We start from the raw sequence: 20,084 nt of genomic DNA, 5'->3' as shown, positions 1-20,084 counted from the left end.
CTGTGGAACTACTAATGCAACAAGGCTTGGCTCTTACAGACACTGAACCGTTCATACCTTTTGGGTGCTTGATCACTAGTAGCTCAGAATGACCTTGTCAGAACTTGACAATTAATAAAAATTTCTACCAGCAAATGGAGATTTTTTATTTTTTTTTAATGTTAGAAGGCAACAAGATAAACATAAGAATGATGCCCTAAACTGATCAAATTATATAAAGAAATGGCTGGCCAGAACAGATGCTGAACACCTGATGAAAACTGCTGTGTGTACTCATCACCCATCAAAATCAATGAGTGCTGAAGACAACCAGAACTTTCTAGGAGATACTCAGAACTTTAGAAAATCTGTTTCCAGATCTACTATATCCTCAACTGCATCTTCTCAAAATTAATCTCTTAACCATTCTCACATGGGACTATTTTCATTCATGTTCTTTCCACTTCCCTCAAGTCGTCTATCTGTTTGCAGTCGACTGAAAACAGATAATTCAGCAAGTCAATGTGAATTGAAAATTTGACTTTGAAAGTATGATGGTATTATGGCATTAAAAATAAAGTCTTTCTCTTTATAAAAAGGAAAGAAACAGAAGAAAAAAACATGTACAGTAAGAAACACTGTGTTAAGAAACCAGTTTGGAGGAAACGTGAGAAGGCTAAAAGTTCATTCTGCACATTTCTTAAAGTCATACAGGACCTTCAGTTATTCCCTCTAGAGGCAGCCCAGTAGCATTATCTGCTGTAGGTCTCTCTTCTTTCTTCACAGAGTTCTGATCTAGCAGGCTGACATAAGATTTATGACAAGCTGTGTTACCCAAAGGAGGGTAGTGTTGTCTGTAGCAAATATAAGCAAAAATGAGGCCAATGATCCCTCCGACGAAGGCATCTGGATAAGAAAAGCAAACAAACCAGAAGGATGTTACCATGGGAAGGACAGTCAGTAGTGACAACTGTAAATAAAAGACATTTGGTTGACCTGGAGGTGTTTAACCCAGAAAATGTGAAACTCAATTTTCATAAAGAATTTGGAGCCAAATATCACAACCACAAACTAGTATTTTCTTGGGGACATCTCCAACACTTTGAATACCCCAGATGTAGATGGCTGGCTTTGCTTCAGGAGACAAACAAGGGGACTAGATTGGTCTCCATGGAGCCTTAAACATTCATCATGTTCCAGCTTACCCTTGACCAACACCTGTGAGCAGGCAACTCTTGTATCTTCTTCCAGTTTCCCATGATTTACAATGACCACTACCAGGTTTCCCATTTGTGAACAGTGCAGCTGAACTAGGCTGATTAGAGCACCCAGAGCTCTCCCACTGACAGGTACACCTGCCAGCAGTCTGCTCCTTGTCTCTGCCCAAGCACCCCCAGGAAAGGCAGCAGCTAAAGTGCCAGATCTTCCCTTGACTGTTCTTTATTCCAGGAGGCATCCTCCAGTTTGAACAGGGAGCATGTTGGATATAAGGCAGAAAATCATCTTTCTTCAGGAGGTGGCCCCTGTAGCTATAACAATTCATTTCAATTCACAGCTCCTGAAAGGCCCCTGGGAAAGACAGCTGTCAAGAGCAATTTCAAGCTGGGTGAATTCTTCCTAAAAGCACCTGAAAGGCCAAAGACTAAGCATGCTTGTTAACTGTTTTTTTAACATCTTTCTTTGATGCTATTCACTAACCCATACACTTACTGGAAAATAAAATATGTATGTTTGCAGCTCTCACACAAAGGCAATTTTAAGTCTCCCATGGGAACCACAAAGCACCTGAAGGGTAAGAGGATTCATTCTGTTGTCAAGTTCTCCCTGCCTCTCGCTAATGTGCTCACCTGGTCTTGTATTTCATCTTCAAACAATCAGAGCCAAACTCCACTTAAGGTACACACTGACTGAAAGCCTCAGATCTGAACACAATAAGGAAAGGGAAGCAAAAGGCTCTGGCTAGAATAAGACTTGACACCACATTTCATTTTAACAAGGCTTATTAAGCACCACCCTATCATCTGTGCAGACCTGTATTTTACTTTGAGCTAGAATGAAACCACAGGGTAATAAAAACTGTCAACTGTTGAGTTTAATGACAAAGAAGGGTTAATCAATCCAAATTATTTTTGTCTAAAATAAACACAGCTTATTTGCCCTAGCTTGTCAGCCTAGTATGTGATGAAACAAAGGCCTTGTGGTTACTGTTCAGTGGATAATAAATGTCTTGTAATCATCAAATGAGTGAGATTCTGAAAAGCCTTTTAACAGGAAGTAATTATGGCAAGAAAATCTGAAAAATCTAAGATGGAAATGGATAATCATAAGAAATATTATTAGAAGTCACAGCTGTCTGTTGAGAAAGATGATGAGACAATGACTTAGGAGATCCTTTCTTCTCCTATCTTACACACAAAAGGACAAAACAAAATGATCTCAAACAAATGCAATAGAGACTCTAGTACAATTGTAAAAGCTAACTGTGTGCACTCAATATTTGCAAGCAGATGGAAGTTTCTCCTACCCATACTGGAAACTGACTGATTTTGTACCATTTGGACTGTCCCTGTCAAGCTTTCATGGTACAAAAGGCCCCAAGGACAAGAATTTTCACTATAATGTATCATTACAGCATAAAACAAGTTCTAAAAAATGTAGTTTCTGTGACAAGATTAATTTTCTGTGTTGGTGGCAATTCTTAGATCACCCTCCTTTAGCCATGGTTGGCTGAATGCTGTTCCAGCTGCTTTTTAATTTTAACAATGAGGTCAAGCCTATCACTTCTACCTTTTAATTACAGGGAAAGACAAGATTTCTGCCAGACCTCTATGAATTCCCCAGTATTTCAAGAATTGCTGAAAACTTACCTAGACTATTTTTCAAATTAAGCAACTCTGTGTCTCAGTTTGGGCACCACACTATGACAAACTTACTACCTGATTTGTGCCAAAGATTTCTAGCTTACTAACCCTGACTGGAGGTACTGAGCAAGCACACAGGCACCTATTTTGACTCCTGGTTTTGGAAACAGCAATTCTGTGTTTTGTTTGAGCTTATGGTAGTCACAGGGTTATTTTCTCTCATGGTAGTCACTTTTTTTTTCTTGGCCCATTAAGAGACTATTCTTCTGTCTCAGTACTTATCTTTACTTTTTTCCATACAAAATTTCCACTTATTTAATGAGTAAATTAACATTTTTTTAGTTATACAGAGATCTAGGGAATTAAAAGCAGTCGATACATTCAGGATTCATAATAAAATATCTTAATATTCACCAATACCAACACTAAGATCTTGAATTCTCCAGCCAAACTGAAGGGAGCTCACACAGTACTCATAAATATAATGTCCTGAGCCCTCTCAATGCCTTTTTAATGTAAGGATACACCCTCCCTCTTCCACCTACAGTATGTGGAGGCTTGGACATTATATTGATGGCCCTTGTTCATTCCCCACAGCATAGTTAAGACTCTCTCACCAACCCATCGTAAGTAATTTGACACAATCAGTTGAATCTGCTGAACATAAAAGATGAGGCCTGAGCTGCTGTGCTGCATATTAGAGGGAACTAGTCTCTTCCTTGGGAATACAAATCTTTCAGGTAAAAGCACTGGTCACCTGCAGGATCATGTTTGCCAGCACTTAGCTTGGAAAGAGCTAAGTTTTCAGCTCCATCTCCTTAAACCTCAAAGACGTAATTAGGAGTGGCTTCAATGGACACAGTTACAACCCCTTGGGTGCAGTTTTCTTTTATCAGGTATAAAATACATCACCATTTTCTGCCTCATAGCACACGTTTCAGTACATAAATAATTATTCCTCTTAGCAAGAGACAGTGCAAACTGCAAACATGTTCAAAACTAGAGAGTAAACCTGTGCACTCCCATTCACACTCTCACTTTAGCAGAGAGTTCCAACCAGCCCAGTGTCACACATGGAGCAGGAGACTGGGAACTGCTGCCTGTCCCCCCTGCCGGCCTGGCTAAGCACAGCACACCTTCCTGCTGGAGACTTTCTCCAGCTGGTGACCAAAGAGGAGCAACGAGCCCTGTAACAAGACAAGGCAACTGCAGGAAACCAGGAGACTCCTTGAAGAACATGTCAAGACCAATGGCTGGTGATTCGGCAGCTATGGGAGAGGAGGATGCTGAAGAGACACAAAAAACACAGCAAGAAAAAGCATGGATGAGTTCTGCTCTGGTTTGCTGACTGCTGTGTGAGATAGGGAAGTGCTCAGTGGGACAGAGATATGCTCTGCTGAACTGACACTATGTGGAGGACCCAAGAGAATGACATGTCTCAGAAGATATTCCTTTAGGGGACTATAATCTGCAAGGGCAGCAGTTCTGCACCAGCAGCACCACATAAAGCCTAGATGACTCACATAACAGTATCAGAATACCAAGTCTAGTATTTCTGAAAGGAATATGGGGATAAACAGGGGAAAAGTAATTACAGGCTGGTGTACTTTGGGGGAGGTGTGTGAGAAGACAGGCAGGTACAGAGGTGATGAAAAACAGAGTCATGGGAATAATAGATAGGAGGATATTCTGACAGAGAAAGTGTAGATGTTGACAGACAGTAGTAACAATAACCCATGGACATGGGAGGAAAGACATGTGGACAACCTGCTGGACTCTCCAGCAGGTCCATGTCTGAAGGACCCAGAGTGGGAGGGTAAGTTGTAATATAATTCTGACTTAACAGAATGAAGTACTAAAATTGTAACTTAGTAATATGTTTGTAATGAATAAATAGGATAAACTTCTATGTCAGTCATATCTCATACTGGAATTTTAACAGGCTCTGATACAGCCTCCCCATGACAGATGCAGCTGGGCTGGGTGGTGCTGCTCTCCAGAAGCACCTACTGTGAGGCAAGAGAGGCTGCTGTGGCACAGCCCTGGAGCTATGAAGGTCAGTGCTAGTTACTTCAGCCTCATCGAGTAAAATAAAGAAGAAAAGAAGGTGTCTCCATGGCTTACCTTGCCAGTGATGTTTGTAGTCACACATCCGTGAGAGGGCAATCATCATGGCACAGTAGAGGGGCAGAATTGCTGCACAAAGCCTCCAGCTCTTCCCCCGGCCAACTTCGGTGAAGCAGTGCAACTTCCCAGCCAGGTAGAAGGTGGTAAAGCCAAGGCCTGAAAATGCAACTGGTACAGAAAAGCACATCATTGCAGCACTTTGTCATGAGCGCCGGAGGGTGTTATCCCTGAAGATCTGACAGCAGGGTCCTTCTGCTGCAGAGAAGCCTTGGACTTTCTAGGGCGTTATTAAGAGCTAACAGAGGCAAAAAAATGGAAGTGTTTCATAATTTGAATGGTGATTCCTATATAACCATATAAATGATGCTGTTACAACTTAGTATTTTAAAATTATTAGTAGCATTTTAAATTAAATTAATATTTTAAAGGGATGCAGCAAATTGCCTAGGTGGAGAGGCTTTCCTTCTTCTCTTTCTTTTTAAAATAAAGCAATCATGATCTTGCAAACTTTAAAAAACCCCAGTGCTCTCAGTGCTTTGAGAACTGAAGGGGAAAAGGCAGCTTCCCACAAGTTCCATATGTAATCTCCCCAGCAGGGGTGTTATCTCTGAAGCAATACGAGCAATCAGGCAAGTCAACACTGCAAAGCAAATCCACTTCCTTCTCATAGATACTCAGACTCCACATAATCTAACACATCTGCAAATACTGTTGTACCTCTAGTCATTCACATTGCCAATAGCAATTGGATTTTTTTTCCTTTAGTAATTTACCTTTTTCCTCTGGGTGTGACATCAGCTGTGGAAAGAATCCCTGGTTTTGTTTGCAAACTAAATTAAGCATTCGAGTAATATTTTTTTAACTTGAACCACAAAAGCTCTTTCATGCTTCACCCTCAGCACGACTTCCATGATTTTAGACCTACTCTAAAAAGTTAAGGTTCAAAGCAAATTATATTTAAATGAGATCTTTAGGTTCTAGTAACCTTTTTCTATAGAACATGCTCAACTAGCAGTGATAACAGGACTCAGGCACCAAGTTTCTGTACTGAACTTCTTTCCTCTTGTAGCTTTTAAGCTTCCAGAGATGCTGGATGGATTAAATTTTTTTTAAAATATGCATCTTAATATTTTTTAAAAGAACATTTTTTTTTTCTTTAGGAAAATTAATGCTGTGGCTGAACAGGTAGCTCTGTGAAACACATCATCTGCTTTCTCCACAAATGTCATACTTCATTTTGCTCCTGACTACATGGATCAAAATAGAATATAACCATGTAAAACAGAAAAAAAAAAATTGAAAATATTAAAAAAACCTAAAATCCTTTTCCTGACTACCTTTATATTTTATCTTTGTGATATCTAAGCACCTCTATAAGAGGTAACAGGTCACATGCATTACACAAAAATCTGTTTGATTTTGCAATCAATTTAATGGTAAAGTCACCATCAGTGCTGCACCAGACACATCTTTTCTCTAATCTCCTGCTGAGGCTTTTCAAATGCCCTTCTCCTCATGCTCCCAAATGCTAGATGTGATAACCTAATTGCTTTCTGTTCTGCTGTTAAATCTGTGGGATGGTCAATTTTAGCTGAGGGTACAATGGAGTGGTTTCCTAAGTTTTTATTACACAGTTGTTTGAATGCAGTTACTGAAGATTTGCACTTCATCTTCCAACACACAAATTAATCATTTGATGTGGCAGGACAGGGCAGACTGCTGATTAGTCATCAAACCAGTAGAGCAAATACATTGTTTCCTAGAAGCTTTTTTCGAACAGTGCTGATTCTGTACTTGTCAGAAGGAAGCTGGAAGCAAACTTTAAACTATAATAAACAGGCCTGAGTAAATAAGAGCCTTCATGCAGAATGGGTTTTACCTTCTTGTGCACAAACCTCTGAGATAGTTAAACAACTGGTGTAGCTTACTCAAATCAAAGTCCTGATGCTAAAAAGTTCCTGACCACAGGAAAACCCCCTCCTGAGACATGGAACACATTCTGTCAGGTCTTGATAAAGCACTGTAGATTTTGTGACTATATTGAAAGACAGAAAAAGCAATATTAGCATTGTAGCAGCCTAGCACTGCACAGACACAGAGAGAACACTGTTCCACAAAGGTTTTGCAGCTGAAAAGAACAAGCCCAGAGAGCTGAAGGGATTTATTTACTCAGCCAAGGATGAACCCTGGCTCCTGGAGAGTCCTAGCTCCAAGTTTGTGCTGCCTCACTGTTCTCTCTCTGCCTTCTGGAAGTTGTTATTAAACTGTTCTCTTGAAATAAGGCAGCTAAGGCTTCTTAAGAAACTAGTTGAGATGAAGGGAATTTTGGGAACAAAAAGGGAAAATGTAGGTCTTACAGAAATAGGTGCTATGAGTTAACTTGAAATGAGAGGAAAACAAATTATGCAATATTTAATTTGTCCCCTGATTGTTTACTTCTATTTCCTGATCTTCTGCTAGCATCAGGTAAACATTTTAAGGCCAACAGGCCTATTTAAACACCAGTAAAAATCCTGGATTTACACATCTTTATACCTTTCTGTACTGATTCAGGAGGGAGCTAAGATTCATAATGCATGTTGCTCATGTTTCTTTAAAGGAATCACTGGGAGCCACATGTATCATGCTCTGTTTATATGGTTTTTATTCCAAACTATTGTCTACAAAGCTGGCATTGATTCTGTAAAACACTAAAAACAGGAAGAGAAAGATAAACACTGCTGTGTTGGCAAAAATTCAGTAAGGCTCTCCAGCAGCCTTCCCACAAGAGGGGTTGCTCCCACTTCACACTAATCAAGTACCTGCAGAACTGATGCAAACACTGCTACAAGCACCTATTGAGGTAGAAGGTAAAGGAACCATCAGTCTGTTCATTGACTGTTACAGCAATGACAAGGAACTTCCCAGGAAAAAAAACCACAGCCAGCATGTCTTCTGCCCAAGGAATTCATGTTCTAAGCTTTCTTCCTGCAAAGGGATCCAAGGGTGCAGAACCTGGCCACCATGGAAAACCTCAAGGGGGATGGATAATGACACTCTGTAAAGGTATCAGGTCCAAGCCTTGCAGATCAGATGGATGAGCAACCAGTAGAGGGCAGAACATGGAAGAGTCGAACCAAACCAAATTAAACAGGTTTTTACAACTAACGGGCTAGCTGTTGACTTCTGTGTGGAGACAAGAAAGTGATGTTTCAGCTTTTACATACTAATAGTTTAGGTGTTACCAACTGGAGGGAATGCCTTTCCCCTTGTCTTGTGTGGGTGGGGTATCTGGAACTGCTCTTGGAAGGTATATTTTAAAAATGTACCATAATGGTATTCAAGGTGCTGAGCCACCTTGTATGAGCTATAATATTATCTAGAAAGGTTGGACCAGATGATCCTTGAGGTCCCTTCCAACCTGGCATTCTATGATTCTATTACTCTATTAAAAAAACCCAACAGCTTCCTCTTGGGCATCATTGTTATTGGAATAAATAAAACCACATTAGATTAATCTAATGAATCTCTTTCTTTAAAAAAAAGTAAGTACACAGAAGAAATAGAGAGTAACTAGTGACCCCATCCTGACATCTAATTTTCTCCAGGTAGGGCACCTAGGTGAATTAAAAAAACCTATCTCTATGGACCAAACTGATTACAAGTTGAAATGCATAAAGCGAGAAGCTGTGAGCAAGAATCTGATCTAAAGCACCCCAAATAAATTATTCATTAAAAATGTAATTGCTTTTGTGAGTGCTTTTTGGAAACTGAACTACACCAGGAGGCTCTGCAGCTTCTCAAGTGTTAATGGATGCATTGCTAAGCACAAAATACTGGTCTTCTTTACACTAAGCAGTTTTTGAGCTGAAGAGAAAAAAATAAATCCTCAACTTATTTAAGTGGCAACAAATTATGAGACTGCAATGCATCTATTCTATGTAACTACCACAAAAAATGATGCACCTCTTTGTCTGTGATGCTTTGTACTTGCAGTGATTAGTGTGCATTTTCCAAAGGCACATACTATTCATCAGTGGAATTGCACAGCAGCCTCCTGCAAGTTTAGCTGGGGCTACTGGTGCACGTTTTCAGTTTCACACCATCCAAAAACTGAAATATTTATCTTTCCTGAAGGAAAACGTATGATACCAAATGGCTGCATAAATTTTAATGCTGAAATTCAATTCAAAGTGGGTTTTAGAGAGGCACAATTCCCAGGGAACTTTTTGAGCTTATTATCACAGGCAAAATATTTTATTTTTTTTTCCAAGTGGGACAGTCAATCACCCTCCCTGAGGACTAGCTTTATTTAATTATTTTCACAGAGAAAGACAATTCAGTAGAAGCAACATGAAAAGCACATCCCAAAATACAAATGTTTGCAGGGAAGTGGGAAACAAAAAGGAGGTATCAGAGACAGAGACATGTTAGACCTGTATGATCTGACAAGCAAGTGACTAGAGCATTAATCACTAAGTTGTTTTGGCAGGACTGCCACAGTGATTTCTTGTGAACCTTTTTTGGATTTTTTTCTGACATATTTTATTTTCATGCACCTTTTAAGATACCTCATTACACCTGAAATACCCAAAGTGGTCTCAGGCTGCACCTCTTAGTGAGAACTAAGTTCCGATTTGTTCATGTACAAAAATTCTGAAAAGTGAACTTGTTCCATAGGCTGTGTTGCTATTTCTGTTGACAGAAACCTTGAACAAATCCCCTTTGTCTGAGAACACAGTAAAGACAAGCCTAGAAGGACTCAAATTGTGGAATTTGAAGAGAAGGGCTCAGCACTCGTGCTCTCAGCTTCAAGAGACTGTCTTGTAAACTCAGCTCTAATCACACAACTGTCCCAGACTACAGACATCTTTCTTTGCAGGGTGTGGCTTTTATTCTTCACTCACTGCCATGAGCTCCATGCTTCTCAACTACACTTGGTGAAAATGGGTTCAATTAATGAATTTGCATCAGATTGACAGACGGCAGAATGACATCAGGATGCAACAAGTCCTTGAACACACCCCTGCTGGTGCTGCTCTAGTGTGGTCCCTGGCTTGTGCACCCCTCTCCTTGCAGGCAGCCGGAATACCAAGTGTTGACTGATTTTTTGCTAGGTCAGATGTGCATCCCTTGATGAAATAACATCCTGCTGCTACACCTCTAGTTTCCTGCTGGAGACACGTGTGTAATCTGAACCTCAAACCCATGAGCAGGATTGATTATTTGACAAACTAAATTTTAAGAAGTCCATGTCACGAGCCCCTCATGAATTCAAACAGTCTTTGTGATGGAGCTCTGAGAGGTAAATACGGCAGAGAAGTGGTAAAAGTGTTAAACACAACCATTCCTGAGTATATTTACAGTTGAATTAAGAAGCCAATAAACCCTGCAGGAGATATTTTTTTTTTTTTCTCTTGCATATCTAAAACATTCCTTCCTTATATCCCTCAGTCCCTCTTTAAGAGGATGAAATATTTCAGAGAGACACTGCCATACAGCTGTTAATTAAGAAATTTGTCTTGAAAATAAGGGAGAAGCAGCAATTACTGCCAAAAACCTGTGGGTTGTAGCTCATCTGTTCCTTAAAATGTTCACTTTCAACTGATGGAAATATGATTATCCTCCATTAAATTGCTAGCTAAAGATAATTAACAGCTCAAATTTAGATACCCAACTATAATTACATGTACTGCAGTAATATTTTATATAAATTATCACAGAATAGCAAACAATTCTACTGAAATTCAATGATTTCATAACTCTGGAGCCACATAAATCATTTTAATTTTTCAAACAAATGGATTTTAAAATGCAAAAATCTCTTCATTTTTACAACTGACTAATTTCAGCTATTAAGTGGAAAAGAGGAGGAGGTGCTAGCTGTCCTTTCACTCTAGAGACAATATTTTCCAGTCTCCTTTCTTCTTTTTAGTGACACAGCAAGACACCACAAATACTACATACATTTAATTTCTGCTTCATCAAGTTAACGTGTCGCACACAAGAACTGCATAATCAGCTTTGATATCATCAGAGAAGGCAACTTGTTGGGGTTAATACAACAGCAATGCACCATATACAGTGAAAAACAACATCAAGGGGAACAGTAAATAGTGGAAATAGAAAATAAAATATGAATCAATCAATCAGTCAACAGCAAAGGTGCTGTGTCTTTTAAGAACTGCTCTGCTAGTCTAAGATGACAGCTCACACCAAGGAGTCTCCTAGTCTGACTGTCAGACTGTGTAACTGTCTTAGAGAAGGAAAAAACCCAAGAGATTTCTCTCCTTCCCTCAAAACCAAGGAGTGAACTGGACAGAAAACTAATTTAGGAGTAATTCTGAGAACCCTTTCTGCCCAAATAAGCAGTTTATCTTGGAGGAACAGGACACATGCAAAGAAATGCAGACACTGGTATGTGAGCCAGTTATCAGGACTGTAATTGCTAGAGATAAACAGGCATTTCCAAGGTATGCCATGTCATATTGCTTGGTAACAGACCCATGAAAAGGCACATCCAAATTACACTCCTGCTCCTCTTCTTTAACTCCTACCAATTCCCTACTGCAAGAGGCATTCTCTGGATACAGTGATGCTCTCTTTTTCATTCACACTCAAGCTTCCTTAACCCTGGATACCAGAGAGAAAAGATCAGCATAGAAGACAGGCCAATACAATGAAGAATAAAATGGATATTCATGATAGAGAACTTCCACCAAGCACCCCTCACCAGTTCAAATTATACTCAGTCCTGTGTGTCTGTGGAAATCCTATGACATAAATAATATCTGGTCTACCATTTTGGTTTCCATTCTCTGATTAATTCCCTCAGTAGCATTATCCAAAGCTTTTCCTTCCTCCCTCTCCCCACAAGAGAATTTTTTTTAAAGACCTCCTGTGCTATTATCCACTTGCAGCTTCATCCAGGAGTCCAACCAGCATTGCCTTCCAACATGACCAGAAACTTTCAAAATTATTTTCCAAGTTTCTGGTTGTTTCAACAGAATGTAGGAACCCCAGACAGAGAGACTGCTAAAACCATTGTCTTAGTTCAGACTGAAACAAAGAAAAACTAAAAGTCTCAAGAGAAAATCACCAGAGAAACCAGTTGATTGCAACAAAGCAGTACTAGTTTTCTAAGTCAAAACACTAACTCCATTATTTGCTCACCCCTCTGCAGAAGGGAAGGGAAAATAAATATGTATTTCTTTATCTGCAATAGTTGGTGCTTTCTCTGTAGAATTGACAGTAATAACAAAACCCAAACGAGGCTTTTTGCAGATGTTCTGTACTGTTCTCTGGCAGAAATAATATGCTTGATTTCCTGCATTTATCTCATAGTTTTTAGACTTGCAATACCCCCTTGCTTACAGGAGACCTAAATACATGTTTTCAGAAATCTTTATGACTGTCTGCAATTTGATACATCAGTCAGCCACCTCTGAGGAAAGGTGCCTCACATTTTAACTTTCTGATTCAATTTCAAGTTTTTTATTGATTTTTCTTTTGGTTACAGCAGAAATGTAGTTGGTACTCTTGCTTTTATTGAAATTATCCTGGATTGACTCAGGGTTATTTGTAACACAAGAACATGTACTTAGGTGAGTCAGCTTTATCAGTCTTGCTGCTCCAAAGGGTTTTGAGTCAACTAGTATAATTTAGGGACTGATCACGACTAGTACTCATGGAGTGGAGAAAACACACTCCAACTCACTAAGGTGACCACCTTGTAGACAGACTTAAAGTCCCCATGGAAGCAGAATGGTTGGTTTTACTTCCAAGTAGCTCCAGGCTGGGCAGAACACTCTCAGACATATTCTGCTTTAATTTTATTGTGGTATGCAAGCCCACATGGTGATGTGAAACAGAGTTCTGCAGGAGGGGACAGTCATAACACTATTTCAGCAGCAGAGGCCTGATGAGAATGAAAATGCTGCCACAGAAAGCCTTGCCCCCACTCTCTACAGACACAGAAAATTACTCTACCAAGATTAAGAGCAAGGACTGCTTCTAGTAGTCATTCCTGATCAAACGTGATCAAAGTGTTTCACAGCTGATGGCACATGGGGTCAAAATCATGCACAAATACCAGCTTTTATTTCTTAAAACAGGGATTCTGACTAGACATATGGGTCTCTATTTTCTTCTTTGCAGAAGAGGATGAGCTGATATCCTTCATGAGACCTGGGCTGGACTTGAAATTAAAGTTAGAAGAGAGAAACTTGTTTCTGCAGTGAATACGAAGAACGTGCAACCAAGCCATGGTTTTGCTTGGGCTGTTTACCTGCCCCTCACATCCAGTGCAGCATCTGAGTTTCTCTTACCCTCCAAATGCTGCCCAGAACAGCCCACTGTTGAGCTTAACTACCTTAAGGAAAACTCCACAGTGAAGGATATATGACTGAGGAAGAGCTAAAAATACACTTGTTACAGAAACTTCTCTACATTTGGTTTGTTCTCACACAGAAATGCTAAACAACACCAAGGAAACTGAGTGTTTGCCAATGGTGTAATGAGACTTCTGTTTTAAATATGGTCAGAAATTGATGTGCCAGCCTCCTCTGTCTGAGTTGAGATGATAGTCTTCAGTTTTCAAATTAGTCTTGAGCTTTCTGACCTATTTTGCTCCAGAGAAGAGCTGTCACTGCAGGTCACAGATTAAAATTGATCTCCAGATCTCTAGTATAACTCAAAGTCCTTTTAACTGATAAAGGTCAGCCAGAAGAACAATGATCCTAGCTTTACATACAGCTAAAGTCTACAGTACCACTACCAAGTCTTATGCAGGCTGTGAAATCAAGCATATACCTTAACCTTAGGTTACTAATTTTACCTGAAAAGTTCAAGTCAAGCAAGAGAAAAAATGGGAGAATTAGACTGAAAGGCAATTAAGCTTTTCCCCTACACAGATGACAGCAAATTTAACAGCCATTGATAATCAAGAACAGCAACAGCTGCTAGAAAATCTATCTTATGCCAGCTAAGCTTAGAGATTCACTCATACTTCCAACTCACTTCTTTAACTATGACTCTCCAGCACTTGAAGAAGAATTATGTTGGCTCAGCCATTCATTCTGTTCCTCATGAATTCAAGACAATTCCACATTTTCATTTACTCTGCTCTGAAACCTTGGAATCACAGAATCTTAGGTGTTGGAAGGGACCTCTGAAGATCATCATGTCCAACCCCCCTGCCACAGCAGAAACACCCAGGGCAGAACACAAAGGAACATGTCCAGCTGGGTCTTGAAAGTCTCCAGAGTTGGGGACTCCACAGCCTCTCTGGGCAGCCTGTCCCAGGGCTCTGTCACCCTCACAGTAAAGCAGTTTTTCCTCATGTTGAGGTGGAACTTCCTGTGTTGTCACTTGGTGCCATTTCCCCTCATCCTATCACAGGCACTGAAAAGAGACTGGCCCATTCTTGACACCCACCCTTCAGATATTTAATAGACATTAATAAGGACCCCTCTTAGTCATCTCTTCTCTAGACTAAAGAGCCCCAGGTCTCTCAGCCTCTCCTTTTATTGACAGATCTTCCAGTCCCTTAATCATCCTTGTAGCCTCCACTGGACTCTTTCCAACATATTCCTGTCCCTCTGAAACTGGGGAGCCAGTTAAGTTCCCTGCATGATCTGGTCTCTAGACCAGGAAAAGCAAAACCAAATAAAAAACCCACACACAAACCCACACACCTCTTTGGTGTCCTGTGTGAATCACAAATTACAGTGGACTGCAAATCAGCAAACAATGGTCCTGACATCAAGAAAGCAACAGGCTCATCTGGTACAATTTCCAGTTTTTCATGCAGTCCTTGGAATTGTTTAATCACACATTACCAGGAAGAATCACATTACTCTCAGCTTTTCTACAGAAAGGTCTGCTGAATTCTGCTAGAGAGACAGGACACCTCACCTTCAGTCATTTTAATGAAAAAGGCAGGGAGCTGGTGAGAAACAAAATGCTCATACAGGGCTTGGAAGAAAGCCTATTGTCTGCAGAGAAACTGATGGAATGATAAGGACGTGTCCTTTCACCTTAAGATGTGCCACATTCTCAGACAGATAAGTGGCAAGCACTGACAAAGATGAATAGCACACCTGCATGGCTGTATCTTTTCATAAAGAAAATAGGCAGGCAAAGAGGTACCTTGTTTATCCCAGTAACATGCACCATAGCTGATTGATAACCTAGCACCTGAGGCAGTTGATACTCAAACTCCTGAGAGCTTGTAGAAATTAACTGTTCATTCTTTCTAGAAAAAGGGGGAAACACAGACCTTCAGCATTCACCTTCTGTATTCTGGGTAAAGGAGCTATCTCCTGAGTGCTGCCTCTTTTAGTAGTGTACACTGTCTTTCCTGGACGAGTTGGGATGCTCTGTAAGGCAAGAGTGGTGATGCACAAGGTCATTCCCCCTCCTGCCACCTGCATTTGATGATAATTATCAATCACAAATTATAGCAGCAGTCCAGTATAGTCCCTTTCATTCTGCTCTTTAGGAGCCTTACCAAAGAGCAGTTCCAAGAAGCTAATACAAGAACCCCAATTCTGGGGAATGCGTCAATGCTGGAGAGAAAGGTTTGAATATTCCTAGTATCTGTAGGATGTGGGGGCTGACCTTGCTCACAAAGGAAGGAAAGGTAATAAGTTGGGCAAACTCAGCTGGGATTCCTCTCTCCTTGTTTAAAGATAAGGCTGGGGGACGTCTGCAGAAGAATTTTTCTTAAGATATTCTTAAGCTTCTTACAACAGACTGAACAATTGCCACTGTCATTCACAATGGAATCTGGATACTTCAACTATTATTCAGGACTGGTCTGAAGATGTAACTTCATTTATTATGCCAGCAGAAAAGAGTAACCAATTACTCTTGTCCTGTTGATGTTTGTGCTTCTTTTCTTGGAGACACTGTTCCTTTTCCTAAGCAGAGATAACCTCATATCCAATCCTGTCAGAATATGCACATCCTACTTCTAACATAAGCAGAAGCTTCCATGTGTAACCTGCTCTACTGGCAATGTTTCCTGAAAGCTATATTGAAGTGGTATTAAGAACCTAACTCCTTGGGCACTGCTCTCCCACTGACCCTGTTTGCTGATTACTTTTTCAATGGTGTAATAACAACTACTCATAAATTAGCATTCTCAAAGCAATTCAGTTCTGACATTGACTTTGAACAGAGCAATATTATGCACTGTGTTGCAAATGGGAATGTACCTTGATTTGCAGCAAGTTCATCCCTGCAAAGGCTCATCTTGAATAATGAAACTGAAAAAATCGTTTCCATGATGTTACAATGGGTTCCAGCCTTACAAATTTGGCCACTGCTGATGTTAGTTACATTAATAGGATAGATTACTACTTAGGTCTGACATACAAAAATTGCAAGTCATTAAAAATATACAGTGAAAGGGATGGATTCTTTTAAAGACATTAATTCCTTATAAAATTGGGTCAATCAATACACAAAAGTTGAGTGTTTACATGTAATTTGCCATCTTATCTACAAAGACTGTGAGGTAAGTGTATGCTAGAGCTTGAAAGGCAGAGAAAATTATGTTCTTCATTTCTAAAAGGCTATTATTCTTTCAAACACGTTGAAACTCCTTTATTCATCCAGGAGATAATTAAAATCAGATGACACAGAAGTAGCTGATATTGTCCCTATGATAAAATACTCTGATTATATGTTTGATTCCAGATTTCTGATTAAATTCTCCTAATTCTTCAGCTGCATTCAACAGTAATTACTACAACTCTCTTTCAGCCAATAGAATACAAATGATAATAAAACCCCCAAAACAATCAAACAACCAAAACAAACTACATACAAGAAATAAGAGCTATTGTATAGCACTATATTAACATTCACTCTAGAAGCTATAGAAATGAAATTGAGAGGTTACCACAAAGTAATTTCTTCAAACCTTGCTTTTTTCCTTGCAAAAGGAACCTCTGGAATCAATAAAGATTTCTATTTAAAAAAAAAAAAAATAGAAGAAAAAAAAAATTAATCAATGGCACAATTTTGCCAAAAGTCAACTTTTCAAACTCATGAAAGAAACTAAATTGCAGCTACAAAAATAAAATAACATATTCTATTTCTTCTACTGCTAGTATAGGACTTTCATACTAGAAGATGTTATTTTTTAAATTGTTTCTGTGCCCGTGAATCTTTCCAACCCAAAAAATGAAATAATAAGTTTAATTATCTCTGCAGCCTTTGTGTTATTCAACTGATTTTAATTTCTATCAAGCTTGTCTTTCATTCAGTTGATCTCAAATCTACTAGGATCAGTTTGGACCTTTCTATCAGACACAAATCTTCTGAAGTTCCAACACAGGGAAGTCCAAAGTCCTGCTCTAGGGAACAAAAAGCCAGACTCTTCTCATGGTACCTAAGAAAGGAAAGAAGAGACAATGGACACAAACTGCAGGAAAATTACATTTAAAGACAAGAAAAAACATTCTCACTATGACAGAAAAAACACAGGTTTCCCTTATGGAAAGGGTGTGGTATCTCCATATTCAGAGTCATGGAAAACTCAACAGGACACAGGGCTGAGGAACCTGCTCCCACTGACCCTGTTTTGACCATTTCCAGAGGTACCTTCAACCTGAAAAAAATTGTGAATCAAACCATAAGCTAATACAAACCAGACTAGCAGCTGATCATTCATTTATTTATAGCAGCCATAAATTTCAAGCTGCATATATTGGGATTCATGACAATCCTGAGCTTGATCTGCCACTGACTACCAATACTGAGCAGTACCAGCTCCAAGGAGGTTAACAAGGAGGTTAAAATAAACTCTCATCAAGCCATTTTTTCTTTCTTCAGCACAAAGGTGTCAGACCCAGTGTCATGCAGCACCCTCAAATCAGTGACAGCAATGCCTTAGCTGAGAAGCACAGCTTAAATAGTTCTGACCAACCCAGAATTGGCACACATAAGAACAGTCACTAAATAAAGCTGAGATCAAAACTCTGGGAACTGCAATCTGCATGCAAAGGTTTTGAGCAGAATACGAGCCTGAAGGGAGTTCTATCACGAGGAATCAATCACTGCCTTTAAGGAAGCAAACAGGGTCAAGAATCTGGAATTTCATTCACACTGAATTTTTGCTGTTTCTAAAGAAAATGGGTTGTGTTACCATTATTTACCCACACTTGTTCATACAAAGACTTCATTGCTACAGTCATGTCAGTGTGTAAGAGATATTATTTTCTTCTTTCTTTTTTTCCTAACCTAAACAACCCATTTTACTGAACACTGAAAGCCAGTCTCTTACTGCAGAATTGCCACTTTTCCTAAGAATGCTCCAGGAGAGAATCCACTCAGAAATCATCTACCTGGAAAGCAGAGCAGAACACAATCGTGTGGGTTTTGCTGCTGTTGCAAAGCTGTATGTATGTCCATCAGAATGGCCTACTGCTTGTTGAGATGAGATATGCAGTAGGTCTGTGGGCATACCCTTCCTCTGTGCAGGTTATGGCTTTGGACATTCCTTTAGCAGTTTAATACTATAAAGAAAATTAAAAATTAAAAAAATTCCTATGACTACTTTCCTATGGGAAAGAGAAGCCAGGTTAAGGGCCCCACACACTGAGATCACCACACTGTGCTCACCTCAACTCCCTCCACCATCACAGTTCACAACATTCATACCCAAGCACAGGAACACAAGACCTTTCTTTGGCTGGATGCAGCTCCTGGGCTCAGTTCAGCAATATTTCTGACTGCCAGATCAGTGGTGTCTAGTTACTTTATTTTGTTTAAATACTTACTGCTCTGGGAGGTAACATATGAACATGAGTGAACTTTGTTTCAGGTCAAGACTCAAAACTCAAGTTTCTGTTATAAAAAGTTACCAAGAGCACTCACCCAACTTCAACAGTCTTTCCAGAAAAAGACAGCAGAATGCAGAGCTAGGAGACAGTAGCTTTGAATGAGGCTGGCCAGCCCAAAGCTCATTCTCAGCAGCCACTGCAGCTGGAGTTCTGGTCTCAGAATCATAGAAAGGGTTCAGGTTGGAAGGGACCTTAAAGATCATATGGCTCAGCCTCCTGTTCTGTTGTGGTACAAAATTGCTTTGGGCAACTACAGTTTGCAGCTATCTGCAAGTCCCTCTGTGGCTTTACAAAACAGTTTGTGCTCCATACATTGTTCTTGTATGTATTACATGCCCTCCTTAGCACAGGGCAATGAAAGACATGATAGTTTAGGCCAAGAAAATAATCTGTTCTCTACTAAGGAGAACACACCTTCAAGGCACAAGTTGACTCTCAAAGTGGAAGACAGGTAGTTCACAATATTTTTGAGAATGGAAGGTCAGATCAGACCAGCTGGGAAACACACCTTCAAGGCACAAGTTGACTCTCAACGTGGAAGACAGGTAGTTCACAATATTTTTTTTGAGAATGGAAGGTCAGGTCAGACCAGCTGGGGGTGTCAGCAATGTCACTCATGTTACACATCCCTGCACTATGTACTGATAGCACAACACTCACAGGCTTTCTTGTTAAAGGCCTCCTTTTGAACCTGATACAACAAAAAGTTGTGACAGACAGTCTAAGGAGTGCTCCAAGAAAAACTGCTTTGAAGATGAAAATGGGTCTTTTACTGAGGCTTCTAAGCAAGAGATACTATAGTTTGTCAGCTCTGATGCTCCCCACATTTCCACAGGCATGAAAAAAGCCCAAACAAACAGTAAGAGAAAAAAAACAACCCTTTTTTGGTGCTGCATCATGAATTCTGCAACTGAGAAAGGATGACATAGGAGGAGCAGAGGTTATAAGATTATAAATTCAAATGGTTTCCTTCTCCATTATGAGACTAAAATATGTATAGATATGAAGGCTTCAAAATACACAATCTTGTCAGAGACTTTGATATTATAACATCAGGCTTCAAAGAGCTAAGTACCTTCAGCAGCTGCAGAATTGCCTCACTCTAGCACACACTTACCAATAGATAAAAATTACTGCATATCCATCTTTTCATTCTTATCACATAATAAAAAACTTTGTAGTGGGAAGTATAGTCAACTCACCTACACACTAGTATTTTATTAGTTGGTCTGGAGAAAGTGGATCTCATAATTTTCACCTAAATACACTGGGCCATCATTCTGCT

General features: G+C 39.7%; 1 protein-coding gene across 1 annotated transcript in view; it reads right to left on the bottom strand.

Annotated features, from left to right (window-relative positions):
* Positions 1-685: 685 nt before the first annotated feature.
* The window catches only part of PPAPDC1A (phosphatidic acid phosphatase type 2 domain containing 1A), a gene marked incomplete at its 5' end in the record, with an annotated part of 33,085 nt that continues 13,686 nt past the window's right edge, over positions 686-20,084 (bottom strand). The window contains 2 exons of the mRNA XM_010003993.1: positions 686-885; positions 4,965-5,135. Coding sequence (XP_010002295.1) covers positions 686-885; positions 4,965-5,135 — 371 coding nt within the window. The remainder of the gene's footprint in view (positions 886-4,964; positions 5,136-20,084) is intronic.

Source organism: Chaetura pelagica, unplaced genomic scaffold (assembly GCF_000747805.2).
Source record: "Chaetura pelagica isolate M959 unplaced genomic scaffold, ChaPel_1.0 scaffold248, whole genome shotgun sequence".
Lineage (NCBI taxonomy): Eukaryota > Metazoa > Chordata > Aves > Apodiformes > Apodidae > Chaetura > Chaetura pelagica.
Note: the sequence above shows the minus strand (reverse complement) of the source record. Positions and strands in the feature narration are given on the sequence as shown.